At 44.4% G+C, this 26016-nt stretch overlaps 1 protein-coding gene across 9 annotated transcripts in view; it reads right to left on the reverse strand.

The window, feature by feature from the left end:
• Positions 1-2153: 2153 nt before the first annotated feature.
• Positions 2154-26016, reverse strand: part of TSC22D1 (TSC22 domain family member 1) — a 122411-nt gene continuing 98548 nt past the window's right edge. For 6 of the 9 annotated variants that reach the window (XM_070048784.1, XM_070048787.1, XM_051850035.2 and 3 more), the window contains 2 exons: positions 4591-4642; positions 2154-3491 (listed from right to left, as the gene is read on the reverse strand). In XM_070048784.1, coding sequence (XP_069904885.1) covers positions 3234-3491; positions 4591-4642 — 310 coding nt within the window. In that variant the 3' untranslated portion in view covers positions 2154-3233. Of the gene's footprint in view, positions 3492-3860; positions 3903-4590; positions 4643-5060; positions 5468-5725; positions 5815-26016 lie in introns of those variants that run through there. The other 3 variants (XM_051850039.2, XM_051850037.2, XM_051850038.2) reach the window with 3 other exon arrangements.

Here is a 26016-nt window from a genome sequence, read left to right on the forward strand (position 1 = left end):
GAGGAGCTGGGCACCGGTGGCAGGACAGAATCTTCACGACGTGATGTAATCCTGCTCGCAGGGCAGAAGGCAGATGTAGGAGGTCTCATTCCTCGCCCGGAGGTGAATGGGTTCCTACAGAGCCAGCCCCACAAGCCCAAGGCTGGCTCTCCGCTGGGGCCCTGCTCCCACAGCACACACGCCTTATGGTATCATCTGCTTCCAAGTTGGCGTGGTGGACGGCTTCCGGCTTCCTCCACTCTCAGCCTCCATGTCTGACTGCTGTCCATGTGGATTTGAAGTTGACCTCTGAAAGCAGTCATGTTTCAGGCCCCACTTGTTTTACACAAAGGGCCAAGTGGTGTCTGTGTTGAAATTCATGTTCGCTTCTAATTTCAGTTATAATTAGTTTTTACATTTTTTTGTATGTAAAATTGAAACTGACTCCAGCATATTAATCACATAATGAAAAAATTTTTGATTTTACAGTATGCAAAAAAGCCCAGAATTACAGAATTAGGAACACTGTCAATCTGAAGCGGAAGCAGAATTCATTAAAGTCATGTAAAATTCCTCGTTTCTCCTTCAGTGAGCAGCGGTCTCTCCTACAACTGATGTCATGAACACCGAGTGCTGGTACAACATTCCCTTCCCCTTAAAAATTCTTTCCTGCTCCAGAGAACATAAGTGTGATACAATCAATTATGTAATAACCCACAGGCCAACACAGCCTGATCACATCAGTATACACGTGGCAAAATGCCTTTTTAAATCGCCTTCCAATCATTTAGAGTATGTTTATTAATTTCTAAAATGAGGAACATGTATGAAAAAACCATCTTTTGACTTTAGTGATTCATTCTTACTGTATGTATACAACAGTCCGCTTTCAACGTCTCATGGAGGTTTCACATTTTTAATAAAAGGACCCCGAGTTCCATTAAATATTAGAAAATACAGTTCTCCTTTATCTTAATAATACATTGACATGTTTCAAATTTCCCACAGTTGGCACCTACAGTATGAAGGATCTTCATCAACAACGTGAAAGATGAAATGGCTAGGCATTGCTCCTCACTGTGGTTTTGTTTCTAGAGGAAATCTAACTGCCACATACGAGTAAGAACCCCCTTGTTTAAGTCCCATTCGTATAACCTTCCAACTACTATGACGAAGATTTTTTTTAGGTCCTGGCCCGAGTAGCCAACACAGCACCTGTCACCAGCCTACAGCAGTGAGTGATCTGCTGTTTGAACAGGAGGCCCGTGCCGCTGCTTTACCCACAATCACAGCCTCCCACGATCCCCCTGAAGGAGCTCTGACAAACCAGTGTCCCATCAACGGCCCAGCAGCCCCACCCTAGAGAAAGGAAAGATTTGAAAGTTAAGGCCTCGCAGGAACAGGACCTAAGTAAACCTTGGAGCGCGCTCAGGCACCCCTTAATGGCCACGTGCCTGAGGGCTGCTGCTGAGGTCCTGAGCTGAGCCCACCCTGTTCGCTGGCTTGGCGACCCCGCTCCTACAGCCGAGCGGGACCGCTCAGGGGCCCGTCTGCTTTGGATTTCCCCCTGGATCAATTTTGCAGTCTCGCAGAATCAGCAGAGAGGGCCTCCCTCGCTAATCCGGTCCCACCTCGGACCCAGCACGGGCAATGACTGCAATCCTCTTGAGTTCTGCTCAGACAAAACCACCACGGCAGGGGCTGGAAACTCTTTCCACAGCAGGAAAGACATCCCAACCCAGGGTGGCAGAGCTGTGAAAACACAAACCGGCGTCTCCGACTTCTACCTTTTGATCCTGGAGTCATTTATTGGGATTACACACAGAAAGGACTCCTTTCCCTCTCAGTTTGGTAAACACTGGGACTAACATCCCCATGTACTCCTAAAGTCATGGGGCGACTTTAGGATTCTCTCTGCTACTACCCCAGGTCGTCCCGAAGGGGTTAAGCTGCTTGCCCAAAGTATACAGTAGCTAGAAGAACCTCGAGCATCTCCTCCACTCAGTCTCTTCCCTCGCCGGCTGAACCAGGCAAAGTCGATTTCCACAATCACACCATCGGTGGTGACCCTACCTGGTCCAACCCTACCACTCCCCTTCAGGACTTCCACGAGCCAAAAGGTTTTAACGTGTGCCTGGTTAGGGCTGTAGAACACTGTCATATGGAAACACTTGTTTATCAACATTTTATATGCTTTATTGAAAGTTGACAAGTGCAACAGTTAAATACAGTGACACCTTACAACTGTGTAGAGAACATGCACAGAAACATACGCATAGAACTACTATACAGGCAATATGCAGAACCCTCCTGGGAAACCCTTCTCACTAGCTAGCACTGATCATTCACCAGCTCCACCCGAAGACTTCAGCGGAACCGGGATTCGCTTCGGGACTCTCAGCAGCCGGATTTCAGATTACACAAAGTGACTAACTGTGTGCCAAATTCTGACAATTTGTAGGTGTGATTTTTGTCATGTAGCCTTTATGTCAATTTCTATATAAAAGACAACTCACACCTCTTCAGCCAGCCAATGAAACGTCTACATGTTCAATCTGTACAACCTAAATAGTAGTTACAGTCCTCTATGGTACAAAATAGTTACACTACATACACAAATATACAATAAGCAAAACAACCTTCCTGGAGAGATAGCCTGGGTCCCAGCTACCTGTCACTGTCTTGTCACTCTCATGGTTTTGTGTCATCCACTGTTTTAAGAGGCACAGTACTATTGTGTGGATTCAGGTGACAGTCGTCGATTTGTACAATGAGCTACGTTCCCCCTCGTCCTAGTCACTCGGACCTCCCTTTCGGGTCCCTCCTGGGGAGAGGAGAGGAAAGTCCAGTGGGGAGCTCCAGCCCCTCGTGACCCCATGCGGAACGCTACGTGCAGGCAGGAGAGAGGCTCTCGGAGCGGGGGGTGGGGAGCGGGGCAGGGATGGAAAGGCGCCCGGCTCCGCAGCGTGAATTAGGCCACTTCTCAGGTATCTGCCAAGCTGCACGGGGTCCCAGTACATCCATGCTAATTCTCTGGTCAACCTTTCATTCACCCAACTAGGAAATTTCTTCAAGCCGAAAGCATATGAGTGTTTAATACTGGGAAAAAGAGAGAATGGCATATGTCAGTCTCACGTCTCTTTTTGCAGCGAGCAATGAAATGGGTGACTGTGGAGGCGGATTCTCCCTAGGACATCATCTTCCGGTCTGTTCAGTTCAGACAGCAGCAGCCAGTTCTGCGGGGGCATAGGAGGCTATGCGGTTGGTCCTGAGCCCTGGGACGCTGGCTGGGCAGGGGGCTGTGTGGTCCCCTGTGGCTGCGTGGTGGCCGGCGGCGACCCAGTCTGCAGCTGGGCCTGAAACTGGGCGAGCTGCTCAGGACTGGCCAGTGTCTTCAGCAGGTTGTTTTCCTGCTCCAGCTGGGAATTTTTCTCTATCAGTTCTTTGATTTGTTCTTTGAGGACCTCCACTTCCTCTCGAACCGCATACATCAAATGGCTTTTCACCAGATCCTGCAAGGAGAGAAAGAAGAAACTGTTCAACTTGGCGATTCCTTGGACTTGGACTTTTTTTTTTTTTAACATCCTAGTTTTCCTGGCTCCCCCTAACCACTCGCATATCCGGCCTTGCCCGTGCATTGAAAAGCCCTTCCACAACTGTACAGTAGTTAAGTTCGCCCTGTGCGCGCGATCACACGCTCTAAGAGTCTATGCCTCCGTCTACAGACGTCAGCCAGGAATGCACAGGGCGGTGCTCGCCAGCGGAGATGGCAGAAGGCACGGGGACTCTCCCGCCCCGGGCCCAGGCCGGCCGGGCAGCCCGCGGCGCCCCCGCCCCCACGCCCCTCCCTCCGCCCGGGGCGGCGCCGCCTCCCTCAGCACCGGCTGCAGCCAGTTCCTACAGAGCATGTTGCCGCATTTTCTTCCCTCCACCCCAGCCGCCCCCCCAACCCCCGCCCTTTTTCGTGATTAAGCTGACATCACAGAAACCTGGGCAGCCGGCGCGGCCAATGGGAGCCCGAGTTATTTATAGCCCCGAATTAAAGGTTCGGAGTTTGCCTAGCAACAGTGGGCAGAGAATCCCGTGAGAAGAGCCACAGGCGCTGCTCCAATAACAAAGGGACGGCCGAGGCGGAAATAAAAAAAAAAAATAGGAGAAATCCAAGCGCAGGCTGAGAACACAAAACTTTTCTCGGGTTCTTCTTCTCGGGGCGGGATGCGTGTGCGCAGCGCCTGGGGGTCGGGGGCCCCTTCCCCTGGATCCCCACTACCGGGGGCCCGTCCCCCGCTCCGGCTCCCTAGGCCGGCCACGTCCCCACAGACGTGCCCGGGACCCGCTGGAGGCGCTCCCCTAGCAGCCGGGCAGCACCTCTGGCTGGAGGGAATCGGCCAGGGCCCAGCGCCTCCACCGCCCCCGGGCCCCTCTCCCCCAGCGCCCCGGTGTGCGGAGGCAGCCCCGGCCCTGCTCCCAGGGCTGGAGGCGGCGTCCACCGCATCCGAACTTCGGGGACCTACGGGTTCCACCCCAAGGCAGCCTGCTTTTTGTGTGTGTATGTGTGCGTGCGCTGTGCCCACGCTGAGGACAAATGATTTTTTTTAAAGCAGTACATACCATCGCTTGCTCGATTTTGTTGTCAATAGCTACCACACTTGCACCAGAGGAGCTGAAAAAGATAAGAAAGCAAATGGATCATCGATAAATGGAATTTGAAATATCCTAGGTTAAAAAAAAATAAGGGTCGCCCAGCTATGCTATCTCGCTAGCGTTATTTTGAATATTCGTCAGTCCCTGTGTAGTGTTATCATCGTTGTCCAGAAAACACCAGCCGCTCTCGAACAAACATCCAGGCATTTCCCTATTTCAGTGAGCCACAAAAGGGCTAAATTACATAATGTAGGGAAAAGCCTGCGCTCTGGCTGGACCTGCAGAAGCACGGCTATTCGGCACCTTTCAGAAAGCAACAGCCACGGCACCGTCCTCTCTCAGCCATGGACAAAGGAATTAGCCTGGCTATCTTCCACCTGCATTATTACAAGCATCTCAAGAGTAAATGCAAAGAACCGACCCCAGCCGGCATTTACCTATTGTCAAGTCTCACAGAGGCGTTCTCAGTCCCCAGCAAGGACGACAAGAAAGAAATTGAAAAATGTCTCAGTTGGTAAACTCCTAGATCCATCGCCACTGGTCTACACCATTGGGATTTCATGCAATTGCAGCCAAAAACACCCTCACGGAAAAAAAAATTTAAAAGAAAAAAAAATAAAAAGGGAACACCAGCAGCTTTGTTCGAGCTAGATTAAAAATCTTCGCGCTTTCTGCAGCCCAGGGAGAAGCAGAACACAGCAGCCCTAATTTAAAGACACCCGGCTTCTGGGGCTTGGCGATGCCAGGGGAGATGCAGATCCAGAGCTGTGCGGAGAAGCCTCCCAGACAGGCGGCCAGGATCCACTCGGATCTACACCCGCTCTCCCGGTCTCTGTGCAAAATATATGCAGGGAGGAGCGGCGCCGATTGGCCAGCGCGCCGCTGGGCCCGCCCCTCGCCTTCCCCGCCCTCCGCCCGCTTCCCGGCCTTTCTCCCCCGCCCCCGCCCCCAGTCTCCAGATCCCGCTCTTTGGGCGGGCTGGCCCAGGCCGCGCTCGGCGGGGGCCGGGGTGCGGGGCCGCCGGCGCTCCCACGGCCTCGGGACGCCTGCCCGCGGCTCGGGCAGGACACTCCGGGGCCCCCGAGCCCCTGCACGTGCTTACGTTTCAGGGAGTCAGACCCCGTCCTGGGAGCTGCCCGTCCCCGCGGCGGCTGAACGGCGAAAGCTTCCTATTTGCAACCAGACCCGTCTGAGCTACTGGGCATGCTCAGTCCTCCTGCTAAAGACTTGGAGGAGCTGGAGTGTCTCGATTTCAGTTATCTGGTTCTTACAGGCGACAGGGATGGGAGGATTTTATAGGCGGCTTTCTTTATCAGGATAATAATTGTATTGCAGGTACATACATATGTAATATGAATACCAGTCAATTTTAGGGGGAAATCCTATTAGTTTTTTGAGAGCTATTACCTTTATCAAATCTATATCCTCTTTGCTAGACATATAAAAATAGCCAGAAAGGCCTTCAGCGGACGGAATCCAGTGGATCTTCCCTAAACGCCCCTGCAAATCCCTGACGGTACTTCCTCACCAGTAATTAAACAGGCCTGCTTCCGTTTTATAGCTAGACAAGTCGATCCGCAGGTTGAATACTACGTAGATCTGTTGTCAGTAAGTCGTTAGGCGACTTTGTCGCAATTACGGGGCCTTCCTCTAAGACTGGATCCTACCAGCCTTCATAGGATTGGAACAGTGTAAGGAGCCTATTGAAAGCACACGACCCCTTGAAGTCAGTCTCTGCCTGTTCCTAGTGTCCACAACACCTAGTGTCCTCGGCACCTGATGGAGGCTGAAAATAGTTAAATAGCCCAGAGATGCCGCAGGCTCACTTCTGTTTCACCCTAGGGGCAGGCAGACCAACAGAACTGCCTTCTCCAAGACAAAAAAATTCCCTTCTTCAAGACAAAAATCAAGAGATTTGTGTGTCAAATAGCTTAAACTCTTACAAAATTTCCTCTATTAACTTGGATGCGCCAGTTAAGGTCACAATTTAATATACCATAAATCTAAGGCCTGAACTTTACTTGACTGCTTTTGAAATATACACAGTTTGCAATGCAATACAGGAACGAAAAATTTAACCTCGACAATACTGCCCTCTAATGGCAAACTACTGTGAAAACAAAAAAATCCACAAAGTGTGTGGGGAGGCCTCTCCAAAGCCATAGACAAGTTTCTATCTTTTGTCATCACAAATTCCAACACAGAATTTGAGCACAGAACATACATATTCTGCACACACACCAGCACACATGTGATACATACAACCTTCGCCTCCAAACGAGTACTCTCCCTCTCTCAAGAAGCATCCTTTCCTAAAACTGCCCTAGGCCCTTTTAGACAGTCTTTAAGTTGACCCAAAACCTGCAGGGCAAAACTGTTTGCAAATGGTCTGGAGGGATTAGGAGCCAAATCTAGTGATGTACTAGATGATGCAGAGAATAATTCTCTTTGTTAAAAAGCAAAGTGTGACAAACTAGATACATCTATAAGAATTCTTTTCACTATAAGGTTCATATTATGCTCCAAACTTTAAGGCTTTGCTTTTAAGTAAACAATAGTATTTGGTAGTATATCTATGATTCATAAAACTTATGTGCATTGTCCTATATTACATGCATTTTTCTGAAGGCAGCACCCATTTTCAGTAAAATGGAACCGAGTAAGTTGAAGCCTAAAAAATTATAATAATTTGGGAATCAGGCCTGTGATCCCCATATCTACGAATGCTAAACAATATTAATTACTACATGATAGTTTCTATATTTTTAAAGTTATGACTAAAACTGTGCGATAAAGTCTATTTGCCTATTTTAACTGAATGTCAGCTTCACAAAAAACAGTACTAAAGAAGAGCCACCTTAAGCTGTAATGAGAGCTAAGCAAAGCACAAACCACCAAGGTCATATAAGGAAACAAATCTGTGATTCCCAGCTGGAGTTTTACAAGATTACTGAATTAACGGAATTTTATTTATTCATGCTGTTCTCGAACATAAACAGAAATAACCTGATTATATTTTTATTTCATCCATTTCAACTGATTATCCACTGCAGTGAGCAACAGAAGCAAATACAAGCAACCCCAGTTCACGCAACCCATTTCCCTACTCAAGGATATAGTGGCTATTGCCAATATGCTATTTTAAATAAAACTGCAAGAAATATCCTTATACACACATCTTTCAGAGTGTGTGTGATGTGTGTATGCTTCTGGAGAATTCGCTGGGCCAAAGGATATACAACCAAAAAAAAAAAAAAGGATTAGAAATCAAGTCTTTTCACAGAAATGTGCTAGATTCCTTTAAAATGAGATTTTATATGAAGCCAAAAGACATAATTTTAAAAAGAAGGCAAACAAAAATGCAAGAAAATGCTTGGATTAGAAATGTCTGAGGCACAACCAGCTGCAGCTACATTGAAAGGTTCTGAGTCCTGTGCCTGCTCAGAGATCACCAAAGACCTGCAGCCAGCACAGGAAAACACTCCAGCGCCTCCAGGCGAGACCTAGGAAGGCAGCGGCCATCGCTGTGGGCGCACGAGCAGAGACAGAGGGATCTCACTCCTGGGGCGGGGAATGTGGAGCACAGGAAACACCCCAGCCTGGTGAGGTTGGGGTATTTTGCTGTTGTCTACCTAAAAGCCTTCTGGGATGGATTTCAATCCACTCACCCCACGTACTGATATGAGGAGAAGCCAGCAGAGGCAGGGACATTGTACTTCTACGTGAGTGACGCAGGCTCTTCTTCCAAATTTCATCCGACTTGGCCAGGACGGCTATAGGTGGGAGCCCCCCACCCAGACAGGACAACCCATTTCTTCCCCTGTCCAGATTCCTGGCAAATCTAAAATGATGGCCAGAAAGGTAGCTAAGGCACATCCCCCTGCCCTGACTAGATCCCTGCTCTCTGGGGACTCCCAGGTCACCTCCACTTTGTTAGTTTGCTGGGAGCAAGGGTACCGGGTTTAGCAAACAGAACTGCAGCATTCCCAGTTAAACCAAATGTGGTACAAACCAAACACACCGTGAAATACTATTCAGCCACAAAAAAGGACAACATTGTGTCATTTGCCACAATACAGATGAATTTTAGGTGAAATAGGCCAGGCACAGAAAGACAAATATTTGTATTACATGACCTTACTTGCAGGTGGAATCTAAGAAAGTTGATCCCATAGAAGTTGAGAATATATGATGGTTGCCAGTGGCTGGGATGGCTAGGGAGGACGTTGGTCAAAGGACATATGAGGAGGCTTTAAAACATTTAAGGAAAAATGGAATTAAAAGGTAATGTGCATTTTCCATGAGCTTTGGGAAGCTCTTTCATGTGGTTACAGTTAGATAGAAAGAACAGGTTGAAGAAATCTGTCGTATAGTATGGTGACAACAGTTGATGATGATAAACTGTATTCTTGAAAAATGCAAAGACTGAATGTTAAGTGTTCTCACCACAGAAGGAACTATGTGAAGGAATGCATGTGTTGGTTAGCCAGATTTAATCATCCTATGATGTACAGGTACTTAAAAGCAGCACGTCGTACACAATAAAAACATACAATTTTATCTGTGAATTAAAAAGGAAACATAACAGATAAACATCAAATAATGTCTTAGTGTTGGGCCCCACATGATGTCAGAACAAGAAGCAAGAAATAAATCTAAAGACAAAGCTGCTAAATTCAGTCGTATTTTAAATGTCGATTGATTTCCATAGACATGTCGGGAGAAAAGTTGAAAAAGACTTTCAAAAAGTCGAACAAAAGGGAAAAAAAAAAATATTGGAAACTGCAACTTAAAAGACTTAAAGGATGAATCTAGGAGGTCCCAATTCAAAATAGGAAGAATTCCAAAAACACAGAACAGAGGGAAAGGAGTTATCAAAGACAGAACTGAAGAATTTGTTAGAACTGAAGAGTGTGAAAGTGTCCAGATTAAATGAGATGACCGAATGCCCACTGCAAAGCCGTGTTAAAAGTCCTACAGCACAGCACGTTGTCCTGAAACTTCATATAGGAGGATAAGGACACAATCTTAGAAGCTTCCAAAACACAGGAACCAGCATCACACTGGTTTTTGCTGGCTGCTGGGAAACAATGCACAAAGTGCCTTTTGCATTCTGAGAGATAAAGGTTTTTTTTTTTTTTTTTTTTTAATCTAGAATTCCTCACTGGGCCAAATCATCATTTGAATGTTAAGGTAAAATAAAAACATTTTCACCCCTTGTCTGTGTCTCTCCCTCTCTTCCCCTCTTCCTTTCAGTAAATAAATTAAATCTTAAACAACAACACATTTTTAGAGAATTCAGACACCAAAATGGAAGAGCAAATCAAGAGAGAAAAGAAGGCCTGGAACATAGCAAGCAGAGACTCAGATACATGAGATAAAGAAGGGAACCAGCAGGCTGCATGGTGTCACCTAGAGGGTGACAGACACCAAGCAAGCCTAACCAGCAGGTGGCCTGTCCCTGGTCTGCAATGCTGGGGGGGAGACAGAAGATTCCAGGCATACACACATACTGATTACCTAACACCTCTGAGCACTGCCAGTGGGCAGGGGAGCTACTGTTCAGTACATAAAGGAACAATTAGATAACATGCAAAGGCAGTTTTGCAAGAAAACAAATGGAATGCTCATAAAATTTACCTTTTTTTTTTTAAGTTTTCTGTTAACTTTTTTTTAAAAGATTTATCTATTTATTTGAGAGGCAGAGTTACAGACACAAAAGAGAGGGAGAGAGAGAGTTCATCCTCTGGTTCACTCCCCAAATGACCACAATGGCCTGAGCTGGGCCATCCAAGGCCAGGAGCCAGGAGCTTCTTCCAGGTCTTCCATGTGGGTGCAGGGGCCCAAACACTTGGGTCATGTTTTACTGCCTTCCCAGGCCATTAGCAGGGAACTGGATGGAAAGTGAAGCAGCCAGGTCTTGAACCCGTGTCCACATGGGATGCCGCACCGCAGGCAGAGGCTTAACCTCCTACGCCACAGCGCCAGCCCCATAACTTTTAAAAGTTAACTTTATAGGGAAGGTTGTAGAAAGAACACTCATATGGTATGGAAAGTTTAAAGTGTTAAATTGTAATCTACTGTGCACCTTCACTATGACATTTAGAGTTGACAAATCAAGAAATAGTATAAGGATAAATATATGAAGAGAGAGGTAATTATGAGAAAAGTAACAAAAATCAAAAAGTGGCTGCCTCAGGGGAACAAGCTTGAAGGAGTGAAAAAAGGGAGCTGCGAATTCTCATTTCTATTCACTTTATTTGATCTTTAGGTATGCACCTGTGTCACTTTGATGTTAAAAAGTTTAAAGTAAAAGAGAGACGCAGAGAGAGTAAAGGCTCCAGCTGAGCACTCCTGGCGCTGGCCTGGCACCAGGAGGAAAGGAGCCCGCCCACAGGCAGCAGGACAGATTCCAGGAGTCGGGGCGGGGATCCTCGGTGCCATCGCCCCTGTGAGCGAAGAAGAAAACACTTCCATCCCCTGGGAGGATATTGCCTGAAGACAGGGGTGGGGGTGGGGGTGGGGAGGAGTGGGGGGGAGTGAGGGGGAGTGGGGGGTGTTGGTCCTACACTAAAGGGCATTTGGTCCTCTACAAAATGGTTTAAAAGGAGATCCTAAAAAGGGCCAACATATTTCTAAGTTACTTAATTTTGTCTCAAACTAAAACAAGTTCAAGCATACTTAATAAAATAAAGTCTCCAGCATCCCATAATTAACAACGTCTGGCACTCAATAAGAAGTACCAGGCACATAAACAAGCAAGGAAATATGAGTCGTAATGAGAAAAATCAATCAGAGTGACCCAGATATGACAAAGATGATAGGCTCTGTAGACAAAGCCGTTAAAACAGTTATTATAACTATATTTTATATGTTCAAGAAGGCAGAGAAAAACATTAGCATATTAAGGACAGTGTGAAAACTATAAAGAAAACTCAAATTAAGTTTATCAAGATGAAATACACAATGTTTGGGGAGAAAAATACACAGGATTAGCAATAGAGAAGTGTTAGCAATATTCTAGCTATAACAACTATCCAAATAAAATATTCTAGCTATAACAACTATCCAAAATAAAATATTCTAGCTATAACAACTATCCAAAATAAAAGACAAAAAGTGAAACAACATAACAAAGCAACAAGAAGCTGTGCAATAATTTCGAGCAACCAAACACCTGCACTGAAGTCCTTAAAGAACAGAAGAGGGGGAAAATATCTAAGAAATAATGGCAATCTTCCCCAAACCCACTTTAACAACACAATAAACAACATAGACAAGAAGCCAACTGAACCCCAAGCAAGAGAATCATGAAGAAAGCTACCAGGCCTACCATAACCAAATAGCCTAAAACCAGTGATAAAGAGAAAATCTTAGCCAGAGGAAAAGACCCAGACTGGGTACAGAACAGCAAAGCTAAGAACGAGGGCAGCCTTGTGTTCGCAGTCAGCGCTAGAGAGACGATGCTGTGGCAGCGTCCCTCCAGTGTGGGAAGAGAACTCCCACCTGCCGACCTGCAATTCCATGCCCAGCGAAAATAGCTTTTAAAAATTTTGAAACAAAATTAAAACTTCGTCAAATACACAGATCCTGAAAATGCTCATTGTCGGCAGACCTGCACTGCAGGGTATGTTAAATTTAAATCTTTCACACAGAAGGAAAATGATACTAGGTGGAAGCTAGTTTTAAATCTTTAAAATGGTAATTGACAGGGCTGGCACTGTGGCATAGTGGGTAAAGCTTGGTATAGTGGGTAAAGCCACAGCCTGCAGCACCGGCGTCCCTTATGGGCGCTGGTTTGAGTCCTGGCAGCTCTACTTCCAATCCAGATCTCTGCTATGGCCTGGGAAAGCAGTGGAAGATGGCCCAAGTCCTTGGGCCCCTGCGCCCACGTGGGAGGCTCCTGGCTCCTGGCTTCGGATCAGCGCAGCTCCGGCCATTACGGCCAATTAGGGAGTGAACAAGCGGATGGAAGACCTCTCTCTCCCTACCTCTCCTTCTCTCTCTGTGTAACTCTGACTTTCAAATAAATAAATAAACCTTTTAAAAAATATATGGGGAAGTAAAATGTATGTCAAAAACAAAGACAGGGAGCGGGGAAGAAAAGCATCCTACTGTACGGCTGGTAGACGGTGATGTTTAAAGATGTGCACGTGCTGAGTATCCTTTATCCACGGGGCTTGGAACAACAAATGTTTCAGATCTCATTTTAGAATTATCTGCATATAAGTCAGAAGACAGCTTGGGGATGGGATCTAAGTTATGACAGGAAATCCATTTATGTTTCATAGATCCCTTATACATACACTAGAGGTCATTTCATAGCAGAGATCTGGATTGGAAGTAGAGCTGCCAGGACTCAAACCAGCGCCCATATGGGACGCCGGCGCTGCAGGCGGCAGCTTTACCCACTATACCAGGCTTTACCCACTATGCCACAGTGCCAGCCCTGTCAATTACCATTTTAAAGATTTAAAACTAGCTTCCACCTAGTATCATTTTCCTTCTGTGTGAAAGATTTAAATTTAACCTGTATTTTGAAGGCAATCTGTCACATGAGGTCAGATGTGGAGTTTTCCACTTCATGGCATCATCATGTTGGCACTCAGTAAGTTTCAGGTTTTGGAGCACTTTGGATTTTGGAATTTTACTTTAGGAATGTTCAGTCTGTTCTACAAACTCTAAAGCTAATAAGCCAATAAAGAAAGGATAAAATGGAATGATAAAAAAGCATAGGGGCCGGTGTTGTGGCACAGTGGGTTAGGTGGCTGCTTGCCATGCCAGCATCCCAGATGGAAATGCCAGTTTGAGTCCCGCTTCTGATCCAGCTCTCTGCTTATGTGCCTGAGAAGGGTCAGAAGACGGCCCAGGACTTGGGTCCCTGCCACCCATGCAGGAGACCAGAATGGAGTTCTCAGCTCCTGACTTTGGTCTGGCCCAGACCTGGCTGTTAGGTCTGTTTGAGGAATGAACCCGGGAATGGGAAATATCTTTTTCTCTCCCTCTCTCTCTCTGTGATGCAGGTATTCCATATCTGCCAAGCTACTCTCATTAAGACAGTGCGATACTGGTGGAAGCACAGACATACAGAATAATGGAACAAAACAGAGAAGTTGGAAATAGATTGACATACTCAGCAAATTGATTTTCAACAAAGAAGTAAAGGCGATTCAATGCGGGAAAGCTACACTTTTCAACAAATGATGCTAAAATGACTGGATAACAATATGCACGAAACAAAACAAATCCAACTTGGTACATTCCTCACACTATATGAAATATTAACTTGAAATGGATCACTAGGCCTAACTGTAAAATCTAAAATTATAAAACTTGTATAGGAAAACATAAGAGAAATCTTTCAGACCTTGTCTTTGAGTTAGCAAAGATTTCTTAGATATAACAAAAGCATATCCATGAGAGAAGAAAAAAATCAATAAACTGCCTGAATCAACATGAGACTTCTCTTCTTTGCAAGACAATGCTACAAAAATGAAAAAAAAAAAAGGTACAGAAATTAAATATTGCAAGCCACGTATCTGGTAAGAGTCTTATATTAGAATACATGAAGAACTCAAAACTCAACAACAAGAAAACAAATCAATAAAAGAAACCAGCAAAAGACTTAAAAAAACATATTATCAAAGATTTATGGATGGTAAATAAATGCATGGCAAAAAAAACCCTAACCATCATTACTCATTATAGAACTGCAGACTAAAATCATAAAGAGATACCACTACACATTTATTAAATAGCTAAAATAAATAAAACATTTTCAACCTGAAAATACCAAATGTTGATAAAAAGGTGAAGGAACCGGAACACTCCAGGATTGTTGGTGGGAATGCAAACTGCTAAAACCATTTTGCAAAACAGTTTTGTGGAAGCTTATAAAATTGGACACATGCTTCATAAAACCCAGTAAACCCAATTCAATTTATTTACCCCAGAAAAATAAAAGCACTACCACAGAAACCTGCATTTGAATGCTTAGAAGGGTTTTATCATAATCACCCAAAACTGGATACAACCCAAATGTCATTCAACTGAGGAATGGATAAGCAAACCATGATACACCCAATGGAGTACTACTCAGCAATAGAGAGAAATGACTACTGATAGAACACGGATGAACCTCAAATATACTATGCTAAGTGAAGCAGCCAGACTCAAAAGCTTGCAAACTATATGATTCCATTTCTATGACATTCTAGAAAAGGCAGAGGGATCGGGACAGAAAATACATCAGAAGTTGTCAGCACCTTGGAGCAGGAAGGGAGATGTTTGAGGGTGACTGAACTATTTCACATTGGCGGCATCCTCAGTATTATTTTTCAAAACTTGTGGGACTATATACAAAAAAGGGAAACTTCACCTAAATTATACCTTTAAAAATAGCTGGCGCTGTGGCATAATAGGTTAAGCCTCTGCCTGCAGCACCAGCATCCCATATTGACACTGGTTCGTGCCCCAGCTGCTCCTTTTCCAATACAACTCTGCTGCAGCCCGGGAAAGCAGTGGAGGATGGCCTAAGTCCTTGGGCCCTGCACCCATGTGGGAGACCCAGAGAAGCTCCTGGCTTCTCATCAGCTCCGCTCTGGCCGTTGTGGCCATTTGGAGAGTGAACCAGTGGATAGAAGACCTCTCTCTCCCTTTCTCTGTCTGTAACTCTACCTCTCAAATAAACAAACTCTTTAAAAAATGGAAAATAAAAACAAAAACAATGTCTGCCTCTAGATAGCAGGCTGGAAAGAATAAATATGGAGGAACTGTACTATTTTTTTCTGTGAATTCTATTTGATCTTTATATAGATCTATGCATTTTGAAAACCTATAGTAAGAAATACATAAAATTTACCATCGTAACCATTTTTAAATTATAATTCAGTAGTACTCAGTACATTTACGTTGTTCTGAAGCAGTTCTCCGGGACATTTTCATCTTACAAATCTGAAATTACCCATTTAAGGGTTCCCTGTTTCCTGCTTCTTCCAGCTCCTGGTAACTTCATTCTACTTTCTGTTGCTATGAATTGGGCTATTTTAGACACCTGTACATGTACTATTTTGATTAAAAGTATTTTAAAGTAGAAGCAAACAAGAAAAAAGCTATTTAAAAAGATATACTACAAGGACTCGCGCATTTGATTGAGGAGATCTAAAGCTCCCTATTTTATATAACTAATTAAAAAAAGGACTTTTTTATTTGAAAGGCAGATTTAGAGAGACAGAAGGAAAGAGATCTTCCGTCTGCTAGTTTACTCCCCCAAATAGCCACATTAGTCAGGGCTGGGCCAGGCCAAAGACAAGAGCCTGGAATTCCATCTGGGTCTCCTACATGGATGACAGGGCCCAAGTACTTGGGCCATCCTCTGCGGCTTTCCCAGGCACATTAGCAGGGAGCTGGATTGGAAGTGGAGCAGCCAGGACTTGAACCAGCACTCATATGGGAAGGCAGCACTGCAGGCAGCATCTTAACCTAATGAGAACACTGGCGCCTGTTTTATAACTAATTAACAGCTCTGTAATCATATGAAATGCATGATTGGACTTTAATTTTAACCTATAATTTTACTTTGTTCTTAAAGCTATTGAATTTGTTGGTGATCTTCAGAAGAACAAAAACAGACATATTAAAAATAATAATACAAAATCCCATATTAGTATTAAAAGACATAAAACTAAGTATTTTCTTTAAGTATGAGAATTCTTTTAGAGATTTATTTATATGAAAGTAAGAATTACAGGCTGGCGCTGCGGCTCACTAGGCTAATCCTCCGCCTACGGCGCCGGCACACCGGGTTCTAGTCCCGGTCAGGGCACCGGATTCTGTCCCGGTTGCCCCTCTTCCAGGCCAGCTCTCTGCTGTGGCCAGGGAGTGCAGTGGAGGATGGCCCAAGTGCCTGGGCCCTGCACCCCATGGGAGACCAGGAGAAGCACCTGGCTCCTGCCTTTGGATCAGCGCAGTGCGCCGGCCGCAGCGCGCCGGCCGCGGCGGCCATTGGAGGGTGAACCAACGGTAAAGGAAGACCTTTCTCTCTGTCTCTCTCTCTCACTGTCCACTCTGCCTGTCCAAAAAAAATTAAAAAAAAGGAAAGTAAGAATTACAGAGAGGGAGAGGGAGAGGCAGAGAGAGAGAGAGAGAGAGAGATCGATCTTCCATCTGCTGTTTCACTTCCCAGATGGCTGCAATGGCCAGGGCTGAACCAAGCCAAAGCCAGGAGCCAGGATCTTCTTCCAGGTCTCCCATGTGGGTGGCAGGGGCCCAAACACTTGTGCCATCTTCCACTGCTTTCCTAGTCCATTAGCAGGGAGCTGGATCAGAAGTAGAACTGTCGGGACCCAAACCCATACCCATATGTGATGCTACCATCACAGGTGGTTGCTTAACCTTTGGCACCACAATGCTGGCCCTTAAGTAGGACAATTTTTGAAATCCTACAAAATGCTTATAAATTTATAGATAAACTTTGTTCATTTATAGATATATGTATGATACCCAAGGCTCTCTCTAAATGTTTTTCCTGTATTTTTCTCTCTCTAAACATTTGATTATTTTAATATTGCTATAATTCTAGAAATAATTTCTAGTTCTCCCATAACTATCTGCACATGTCTTTATTTTGGCCTTTATCTTTGCCTTATTTAACATAACTACTAATTCCAAAAATCTACTTACATGCTAAGAAAGACTCAACGCCTTTTTTTTTTTCTTTTTAAGAAAAGATGGTAAGGGGGCAGTTATGGTGCAGCAGGCTAGGCTTAGGATGCTTGGGATGCCCACATCCCATGTTGCAGTGCTGGTTCGAGGTCCAGCTACTCTGTTTCCGATCCAGCTTCCCGCTAATGCAAACTGGGAAGGCAGCAGATGATGACTCAAGTACTTGGGTCCCTGACACCCACATGGGAGAGAGACCAGGATGGAGTTCTGGCTTCTGGCTTCAGCCTGGCCCAGCCCCAGCTGTTGCTAGAATCTAGAGAGTGAACCAGCAGATGGAACACCTCTCTGTCTCACTGTTACTCTTTCAAATAAATCAATCTTTAAAAAATAATATAATTTTAAAAAGATGGTCAGGAAGACTTTACTCAAGAGGAACTGCTCCAATAGGACGTCACAGTACAACAGGAAGGTCTTAGGTCCTAAGACATGGAAGTTTACATTTTTCAACTTTGTATTTACATGAAAATAATAAGCATTTCAAAACCAAATGTTTTCATTAATTACCACTTCCGCTAAATTGTGAAATGAAGGGCCACAGACAAAAAAAAAAAAAAGGCATCACAAATTGAGAAGCCAAATGGCATTCTATATAAAACATCTGAAGAAGTAAAAAGTTGGCCTGATTATGATTTGTTTCAAGAACCTCAGGCAAGTCTCCTATGGAAAATAAATAATATTTCTATTTTACTTTTATATAGCTTTGGAAAATAGATGTGTTGAGTTCCTCTTTCATTTTTTGTAAAGTAACTACTTACTTAAAGTTAACTTTCCATACTAAATTCCAGAAGGTATGTGTCTAACCACTTAGCCTAGCAGTTAAGCCACCCGCATCCCTCACTCAAGAGCTTTGATTCAATTCCCACTCCAGCTTCCCACCAGTGCATTCCCTGGGTTAATAACTGAGTTCCTGCCTCCCACAGGGGAGACCTGGATTGCATTCTTGGCTTTTGGCTCTGAGCCCAGATCATCGCAGCCACTGCGGGACGTTTGGGGAGTGAACCAGCAGATGGGAGCTCTCTTTCTCTGGGTCTTTCTTGTCTCTGCGTCTGTCTCTCTCTGCCTTTTAAAAAAAAAAAAAAAAAAAAGAAAAGAAAAAGAAAAAGAAATTCCAGAAGGTAACAACTATGGTGAGCAGATACTAACCATTTCATTTTCTACAGGCCCACTTAGGACCGTTAGAGTTGGAACTAAACAGTCAAGATGAATTCACGGGTGTTAACACAGCTACTGGATGCCGAATGCAGTATGAGCTTGGGTAAGCATTAACACACTGGAATCGACTGTTTTGTGCTAGGGACATGTGCTTAATAAGTGTGTCCCCTTTGATTAAAGGACACGTTTCTTATGGTTTCTGCGGACATCAGCCCTTGACTTAAATGGTGCCCGTGGGTTACTTTCAGTGATCTACTTAGAATTTTAGAGCTGAAACGGACCCTGGAGATCACTTAATTCTAATTCCTTTATTCTATAGCTTTAGAAATGGAGGCTCAATGATGCTAAGTGTTGTGTCCAGCGTTGTCTGATTAATTGTAGGATGAAGCCCAAGGCCAGCTTCCCACTGAGCATCCCGTACCCAGGGATTCCAGACCCACACAGATGGACACTACACCAATGAATCTCACCACTGGAAAAGTGAAGAAGTCATAAAGTGGTGATCCTTCCTGTTGATCTCAATGAGACCACGGTAATCTTCCGAAGTCACCCATTTCACAGATGCAGAAACCGGCTAGGAGATGGAGGTCAAAACTGGAGACTGATGCGGCACTTGCCCAGCCACAGGGTTTCTAGCCTGGTTCGGAGGGGGCGGCCCTCTACAGCCCACTGTGGTGCTGGACAGCTGACAGCAGCACACTGGTCAGCCCCAGAGCCAGCAAGCTGCACAGTCCCAGATATGGAAGTGAGCAAGGCTCTCCACTGGCAGCCCACCTGCTGACTTTCCGTATGGGAATGTGTCCAAGGAGGATCATCACACTGCGCTCTCATGAACCCCATACTTCCTTAGGAGCTCTCAAGAGCTACAAAAAGGGCCAGAAGGAGTCCAAGGGATCCAGAGAGAACCGTGTTCACTTACAGAGAAGGGCTGCCTCCCCAAGGCTCGTGGCTGGGTATGAGAGGGGCAATGGCTTTAGCAGCACATCCCTCTGACAACCCGTGTTGTCCCATGAGTCCCTGCGAATATTTACTGTTCATGGTTGCCACCGTGAACCTCCCTTCCACACCATCTTACTGTGATTCTGACATTGCTATACTCTGCTTTATCCGCAGTTAAGTAAGGGATGGGGCTGGTGTTGTGGCCAGTAGGTTAAGCCAGCGTCCCAAATGGGTGCTAGTTTGAGTCCCAGCTGCTCTACTTCTGATCCAGCTCCCTGCTGCTGCACCTGGGAAAGCAGTAGATGGCCCAAGTACATGTACCCCTGCACCCACAAGTGAAACCTGGATGAAGTTCCAGACTCCTGGCTTCAGCTTAGCTCTGGCTATTGAGGCCATTTGGGGAGTGAACCAGCAGACAGAAGATCTTTCTCTCCCTCTCAACTCTGCCTTCAAATAAATAAATCTTGGGAAAAAAAAAAAGGGCAAAAAGACAACACAATAAAAATAATAATAAAGTATCGGATGGAAGTACTAAGGCCAAGGGAATATGAAATGTAAATTTACAATGATCATTAGGGTCACTGTTTAGTATTTACATTTATTGCCTATAGTACATTGCATATGATATATATATAATCTATAATGTATAATATAATATGTACTATACTATCTTATAGCATTCTATAAAAGAAATCATCAATATGGAGAAAAGTTAAATGCTTGAGTAGCTAGGTTTGCCATGATTGGACATTACTCTCTGTTGCAGCTACACAAGCGACTCAGGAAGCTCATTACTGAGGAGGAAGAAATGATGAGCGGATCCCTGACGGGGCAGGAGCTAACCCAGGCGGGAGTCAGATGCGCTCACCTCCGTTTCTGAGAGCTTCAGTGACACCCATCTGCAAAGCGGCTGCTATCACCACTGTGCTTTCTTCCCAGACTGCTGTTAGCAAACCCAGCACCCATCTTACTCAAGTACCTAGACTCAGATGTGCACAACACATTTTGTTTTAATCTTTGCTTTTTAAACAAGGATTCCTACTTAAAAAGTTCAGCAAATAAAAAAAAAATTAAGAACTTTTAATTGACTTTAAGGACTGCAAATGCCAGTGTAATTTTTTAATTTGCACTTTCTGTAAACAACTTGTATGACAGAAACACAGAGAGATAAATGCCCTTCCCCTTTAGAAAGCACCCCGCATTTGTTTCAAGGCGCAGTAGTTAGTTAAGAGGGTGTGGGGTGCATAAGGTCAGAAAGATTGTTTTAGGGTTTTTTTTTTTTTTTTTTTTGTCAGGGATGCCATCAACTCTTTCTGCCTGCCTCTCAGCTTGCTTCAGAAAATTAAAAAGAAAACAATCACAATATTAAATCAAAGCATACAGAACCCTGGAACAGAAGGAAATGCTGGGACCAGAATACTCCAAGAACTGTCTGAAAAGTAAAAGTGCTATCCCGGGAAAAGTCCTCCTAATGCTTTTGAAACCTTTAGAGCAACTTTAAGGGTGGGAAGTGAGCCCACTCACCCGGATGTCGTGGCAGCCAGGGGACACCTGGACCTGGGGACCGATGATGGTGGGATGCGGCGGGCAACGTGGTTTGAGAGCTCAGGAGAGGGAAAACGGAAGTTGGTAGGTAGCTGTGAGTACCGGCTGGAGAAGGCAGGGTCCCTCAGGAAAGAACGCGGGCCACTGCACGGCACAGACACGGGAGTTTTCCGTGAGTTTAGCAGACACCGCGGAAGGCAGCCGGGCTTGCGCGATTTTTGCAAGCACCTTGTCTGGGAGAAGGGCCCAGTGGCTATGGAAGCCAAGATGGTGGAAGTGATTTCCCTATGGAGGGAGGGAGGAAGGGGCGACCTGGAGCCCCCTCCAGAGAGCCACCGCATGTGGCGCTCTTCGAAGGAGCGCTTCTCTTTCTTGCGCAAGGGGCCACAAGGACCCGATGGCTTACAGCAAGAGCCAGGCACTTGGACAACTGCAGCCAACACAGCTAGGACAACCTTGCAGCGTGCCTCGCCTCTCTCTCCCTTCCAGCAGCCCCAGGGCTGCACAGTGCTGCTGAGGGAAGGGAAGGGAGCCGGGGAGAACCAGCAAGGCCCCACTCCACTGTGCCAGGATCTGCACCGGATTTTTCTTCTTCTTCTTCCCTTTCAGAAGGGCAGAAAAACAGAGCTTCCCCTTGGGCATGAAAATCGAATTTCAAATGAAAAGAGCTGAGGTTTGTTGCTGTTGTTGTTTTAGTGGTGACTGTGTAAATGACCAGAACTGACTGCAAAGAGATGGAATTGGCTTGGTGAGCTGGTAAGGAAGCCTGCTACCAGGGTGAAAGGGAGATCCAGCCGGGCACAAGCAGTAGCAGTTACCAGAAGAAATAAGGCCAAACTGACACCATGTTCACCCTCCCCGTGAATGGAGACGTGAAGTAGATCCTTGTGGAGGGGCTCCAGAAGAATATGGCACAAAGCCACAAGCCACAAGTCAACTGGGAGATGGTGGAAGCCTCTGCCAAGACCTCATCACGCCACGTGGGGCGCACACGAGGGCCCTGAGCTCACCAAGCCTTGCCCGGGACAAACACCTCTGTCCCCTCTTCTACTCCCCAGCCCACATCAAGACAGCTCATTCAAGGAGTAGGGAGGAGAGAGCTCAGAGGACAACTCAGCTCCTAACTATTTCAGACTGCTAGAGAGACAGGCTTAGCCAGGATAGGCAAAAGAGATACAATGCAAAGGTAATAAATAATTAAACTACGTTTTCAGAAATAAAATGCCTATGTTTAAAAAACCAAAAACGTAGGAATATAAATAATTACACCTATTGTGGAAAACAGTATTAATGTTCCCCAACAAACTGAAAACAGATCACCCCTATGGTCCAGCAGCCCCAGCACTGGGAATATTCCCAAGGGAAATGAAATGCACTTCTTGAAAAGGCATCCGTACTCCTATGTTTATCGCAGCAATACTCGCAACAGCCAAAAGATAGAAAACAACCTACGTGTCCATCCACCGATGAATGCATAAAGATGTGGTGCCTACACACAACGGAATATTACTCAGCCAGAAGAAAGAATGAAATTTTGTCATTTGCAACCACATAGATGGAACTGGAGGTCACTATATTAAGTGAAGTAAACCAAGCACAGGAAGACAGATGTCACACAATTTCACATTTGTAGAGTCTAAAAAACACGTGATCTCTTAAAAGTTAAGAATATGGTGGGGGTTACCAGAAGCTGGGGAGGGAGGGTTGGGGTAAGGCTTATTGACAAGTACTAAGTTATGACTGGATAGGAGTGAGAAGTTCTGAGATGCTATTGCACAGTAGGGTAACTATGTTACTGCACTGTTTGCTTCTTTATGAAGAAAAATCAGAAAATAGAATTTGGGATGTTTTCACAAAAAGAAATGCTAAATGTTTGAAGAAATAAATGTACTTACCCTGACTGGATATTGCACAATGTGTACATGTGATGAAATGTCACATAGTACCTCATAAGTATGCAATTTTTATGTCTGTTAAAATCTTTGAAAAAAAAAATAAAATTAACAGCAAAGTTATGGATCTATAATGAGATACTGCAAAGCAGCCCCATGGCACAGCAAGAAGGCAAGAGTTTCTAAAGGGCAAAAAGTTGATAGGGATTACTACAAATATAAACTATCACACGTTCATATGCCTCAGAGGTTGAGACTCTGAATAAACTTGTTTTGTATATATTATCGCATTTAATTCTCAAACTGACATGTTAGGAACCACAATTCTCTTTATTTTAAAGCAAAAAAAAAAAAAAAAAAAAAAAAACCACAGGGCTCAGAATAGTCAAATAACTTATCTGAGGAAGTAGATAATGCTTAATAAATGGCAGAACCAAGATCTAAACTCAAGGTAGTAAGCTATAGTACTGGGGACAACTCAACTATTAAACAGAACCAAAATTTAAGCTGTTTCTATACATCACAGAAATGCACAATTCCATTAATTTAGCAAAAAAGTGACATATGAAGGGTAGACATTTGGCCTAGCAATTTACTCCTCTTGGGACACCTGTGTTCCTTAGGCGAGCTGGGGGAGTCCCAGCTCTGTTCCCCATCGCAGCTTCCTGCTGATGTGTGCATGCTGGGAGGCATCAGGAGATGGCTCAGTATCTGTGTCTCTGCCCGCCGTGTGGGAGACCTGCTCCCACCTTCAGCCTGGCCCAGCCCCAGGCTGTTGTCGGCATTTGGGGAGTGAACCAATGCACAGGGCTTGCTGTCTAATAAATTAAAAAAAAAAAAAAAAAAAAAAAAACAACTTGATACTTGTCCTTAAAATTGAACCTGTTATAGTCATGATTAGACACATTTTGAACAATTTATCTTACATAAATTAATTTATCAGATTAGACTTGTATTTCTAATAAAAAGAAATACTCATAATTGAATATGCTTTAATTTTAGCTGATTTTGCAATTGGCTTAAAGATAAAATACACAGTGATTAATATAGTCTGATGTGGAAAAAATTAAATCTTTTGTTTCATTACAAAAGTTAAATACTAGACATTTTAAAATTCAGTGACATTATTTTGAATAAAACAAGCTGTTTTGCCAAGACCATTAAAAATAATTATCAGTGACAAGATAAAAGTTCTATCACCTACTACTACCACAAGTTAGGATAATTCTGCAAAAATTACATAAAACTGGATACTTCAAATATGCATATATATATATATATATAGTGAGTAAAAACATAGTTAATCACCATAGAATTTTGCTGCATTAAAAAACTAGATGAGGAAAGAAGGAGGTACCTTTCTCTGAAGGGAGGAGAGAACTTCCACTTTGACTGTGGCCTTGTCTAAATAAGATCGGAGTTAGAGAACTGAAGAGGTTTCCATAGCCTTGGCAGCTCATGACAAGAGCCTAGGGTGATTACTGACATCATAAATAAGAGTGTCAACTGTTAGATCAACAACGGGAGTCACTGTGCACTTACTCCCCATGTAGGATCTCTGTCCTTAATGTGTTGTACTATGCAAATTAACAGTATAACTAGTACTCAAACAGTAATTTATACTTTGTGTTTCTGTGTGGGTGCAAACTGTTGAAATCTTTACTTAGTATATACTAAATTGATCTTCTGTATATAAACATAATTGAAAATGAATCTTGATGTGAATGGGATGGGAGAGGGAGTGGGAGATGGGATGGTTGTGGGTGGGAGGGAGGTTATAGGGGAAAAAGCTGCTTTAATCCAAAAGTTGTACTTTGGAAATTTATATTTATTAAATAAAAGTTTAAAAAAACTAGATGAGGGGTGGGGTACCAGTAATAATAAAAGATTTATAAAAACCCAGTTTCCTGGGGCCAGTGTTGTGGTGTAATAGGTTAAGTTGCTGCCTGCAGTGCCGGCATCCCATATGAGTGCCAGTTCATCCGGCTGCTCCACTTCTGAGCCAGCTCCCTGTTAATGAGCCTGGGAAAAGCTATGGAACATGGCCTAAGGCCTTGGGCCCCTGCACCCACGTGGAAGACCTGGAAGAAGCTCCCAGCTCCTGGCTTCAGCAGTCTGCCTCCCTCTACCAGAACATACCAGAGAAGCGTGAAGTTTTTTACTGTCTTATCAGTGCATCACAAGCAGTAAGTGTTCAACAATAATATTTACCATAATAATAACAGAAGACACACTGCTCACTGGTCTCTATTCTAAAGCCTCGTTCGTTCATTCATACACTAGGTGTCATTATTATTGCTATTTAGACACATGCGAGGAGACCAAAGAGAAGGAATTTTATGGCCTGAGCGAGGCCCCACTCATCACCACTATGAAAAGCAAGAACATCTCTGCAGTCTCAACAGACGCCATCCGTCACATTTTGGTAATCCCCACTTTCCCGAAAGGCTGGCTATCAGTGGAATACTTGAAATAGTTGGGAAGGTAAAGAAAATCCCACAAAAATATGCTGAGTACCGATCTAGTGCCAGGTACCGATCTAGTGAAAAGAAAAAAACAAAAATAGACAAAAAGCTCTGCTCTGGTAGAAGTTACATTCAAGTGGGGTTCCAAGGCAAGCAAGGCCAGCAAGTACATGCATAGGAAGTGAGCCAGTGGCAAGTACTGTGGAGACGGGATCAGCGGGGGCAAAATTCTAGATAACGCCTTTGAGCAAGGTCTCCCTGAGAAAATCAGCTTTGAGTAAAAGATCTGAAAGGAATGGCAGGAGCAGCTACGGAAGAGCTTTCAAACAGGGAGTCCAGCGAGAAGAAATAAAAGCCTCTGATATTCAAGAGTCCCAACAAAGCTACAGCTGCAGGAAGCACCATGGCATTTAAGAAACAGTGTCATGCACTTAACAGGAACAGGTATTCTATCCCATCTTATATCCTAACTCATCCCTCAAGAATTACTACAGAGTGCTTTGCACCTTTCAGTGAAAATCCAAGTCTTTTCCTGTCTGGAAGCACAAATACATGACATCCTATAGAATCATCTGCCTACCATGTTTAAGTACCAGATATGCAATGACAGCTCTTTGCTCACTCGCAGTTTAGTTCCATGGAGCCATGAAGTGTACCCGCACAGAGAACTGTCTTTG

Source organism: Oryctolagus cuniculus, chromosome 9 (genome assembly GCF_964237555.1).
Source record: "Oryctolagus cuniculus chromosome 9, mOryCun1.1, whole genome shotgun sequence".
Taxonomy (NCBI): Eukaryota; Metazoa; Chordata; class Mammalia; order Lagomorpha; family Leporidae; genus Oryctolagus; species Oryctolagus cuniculus.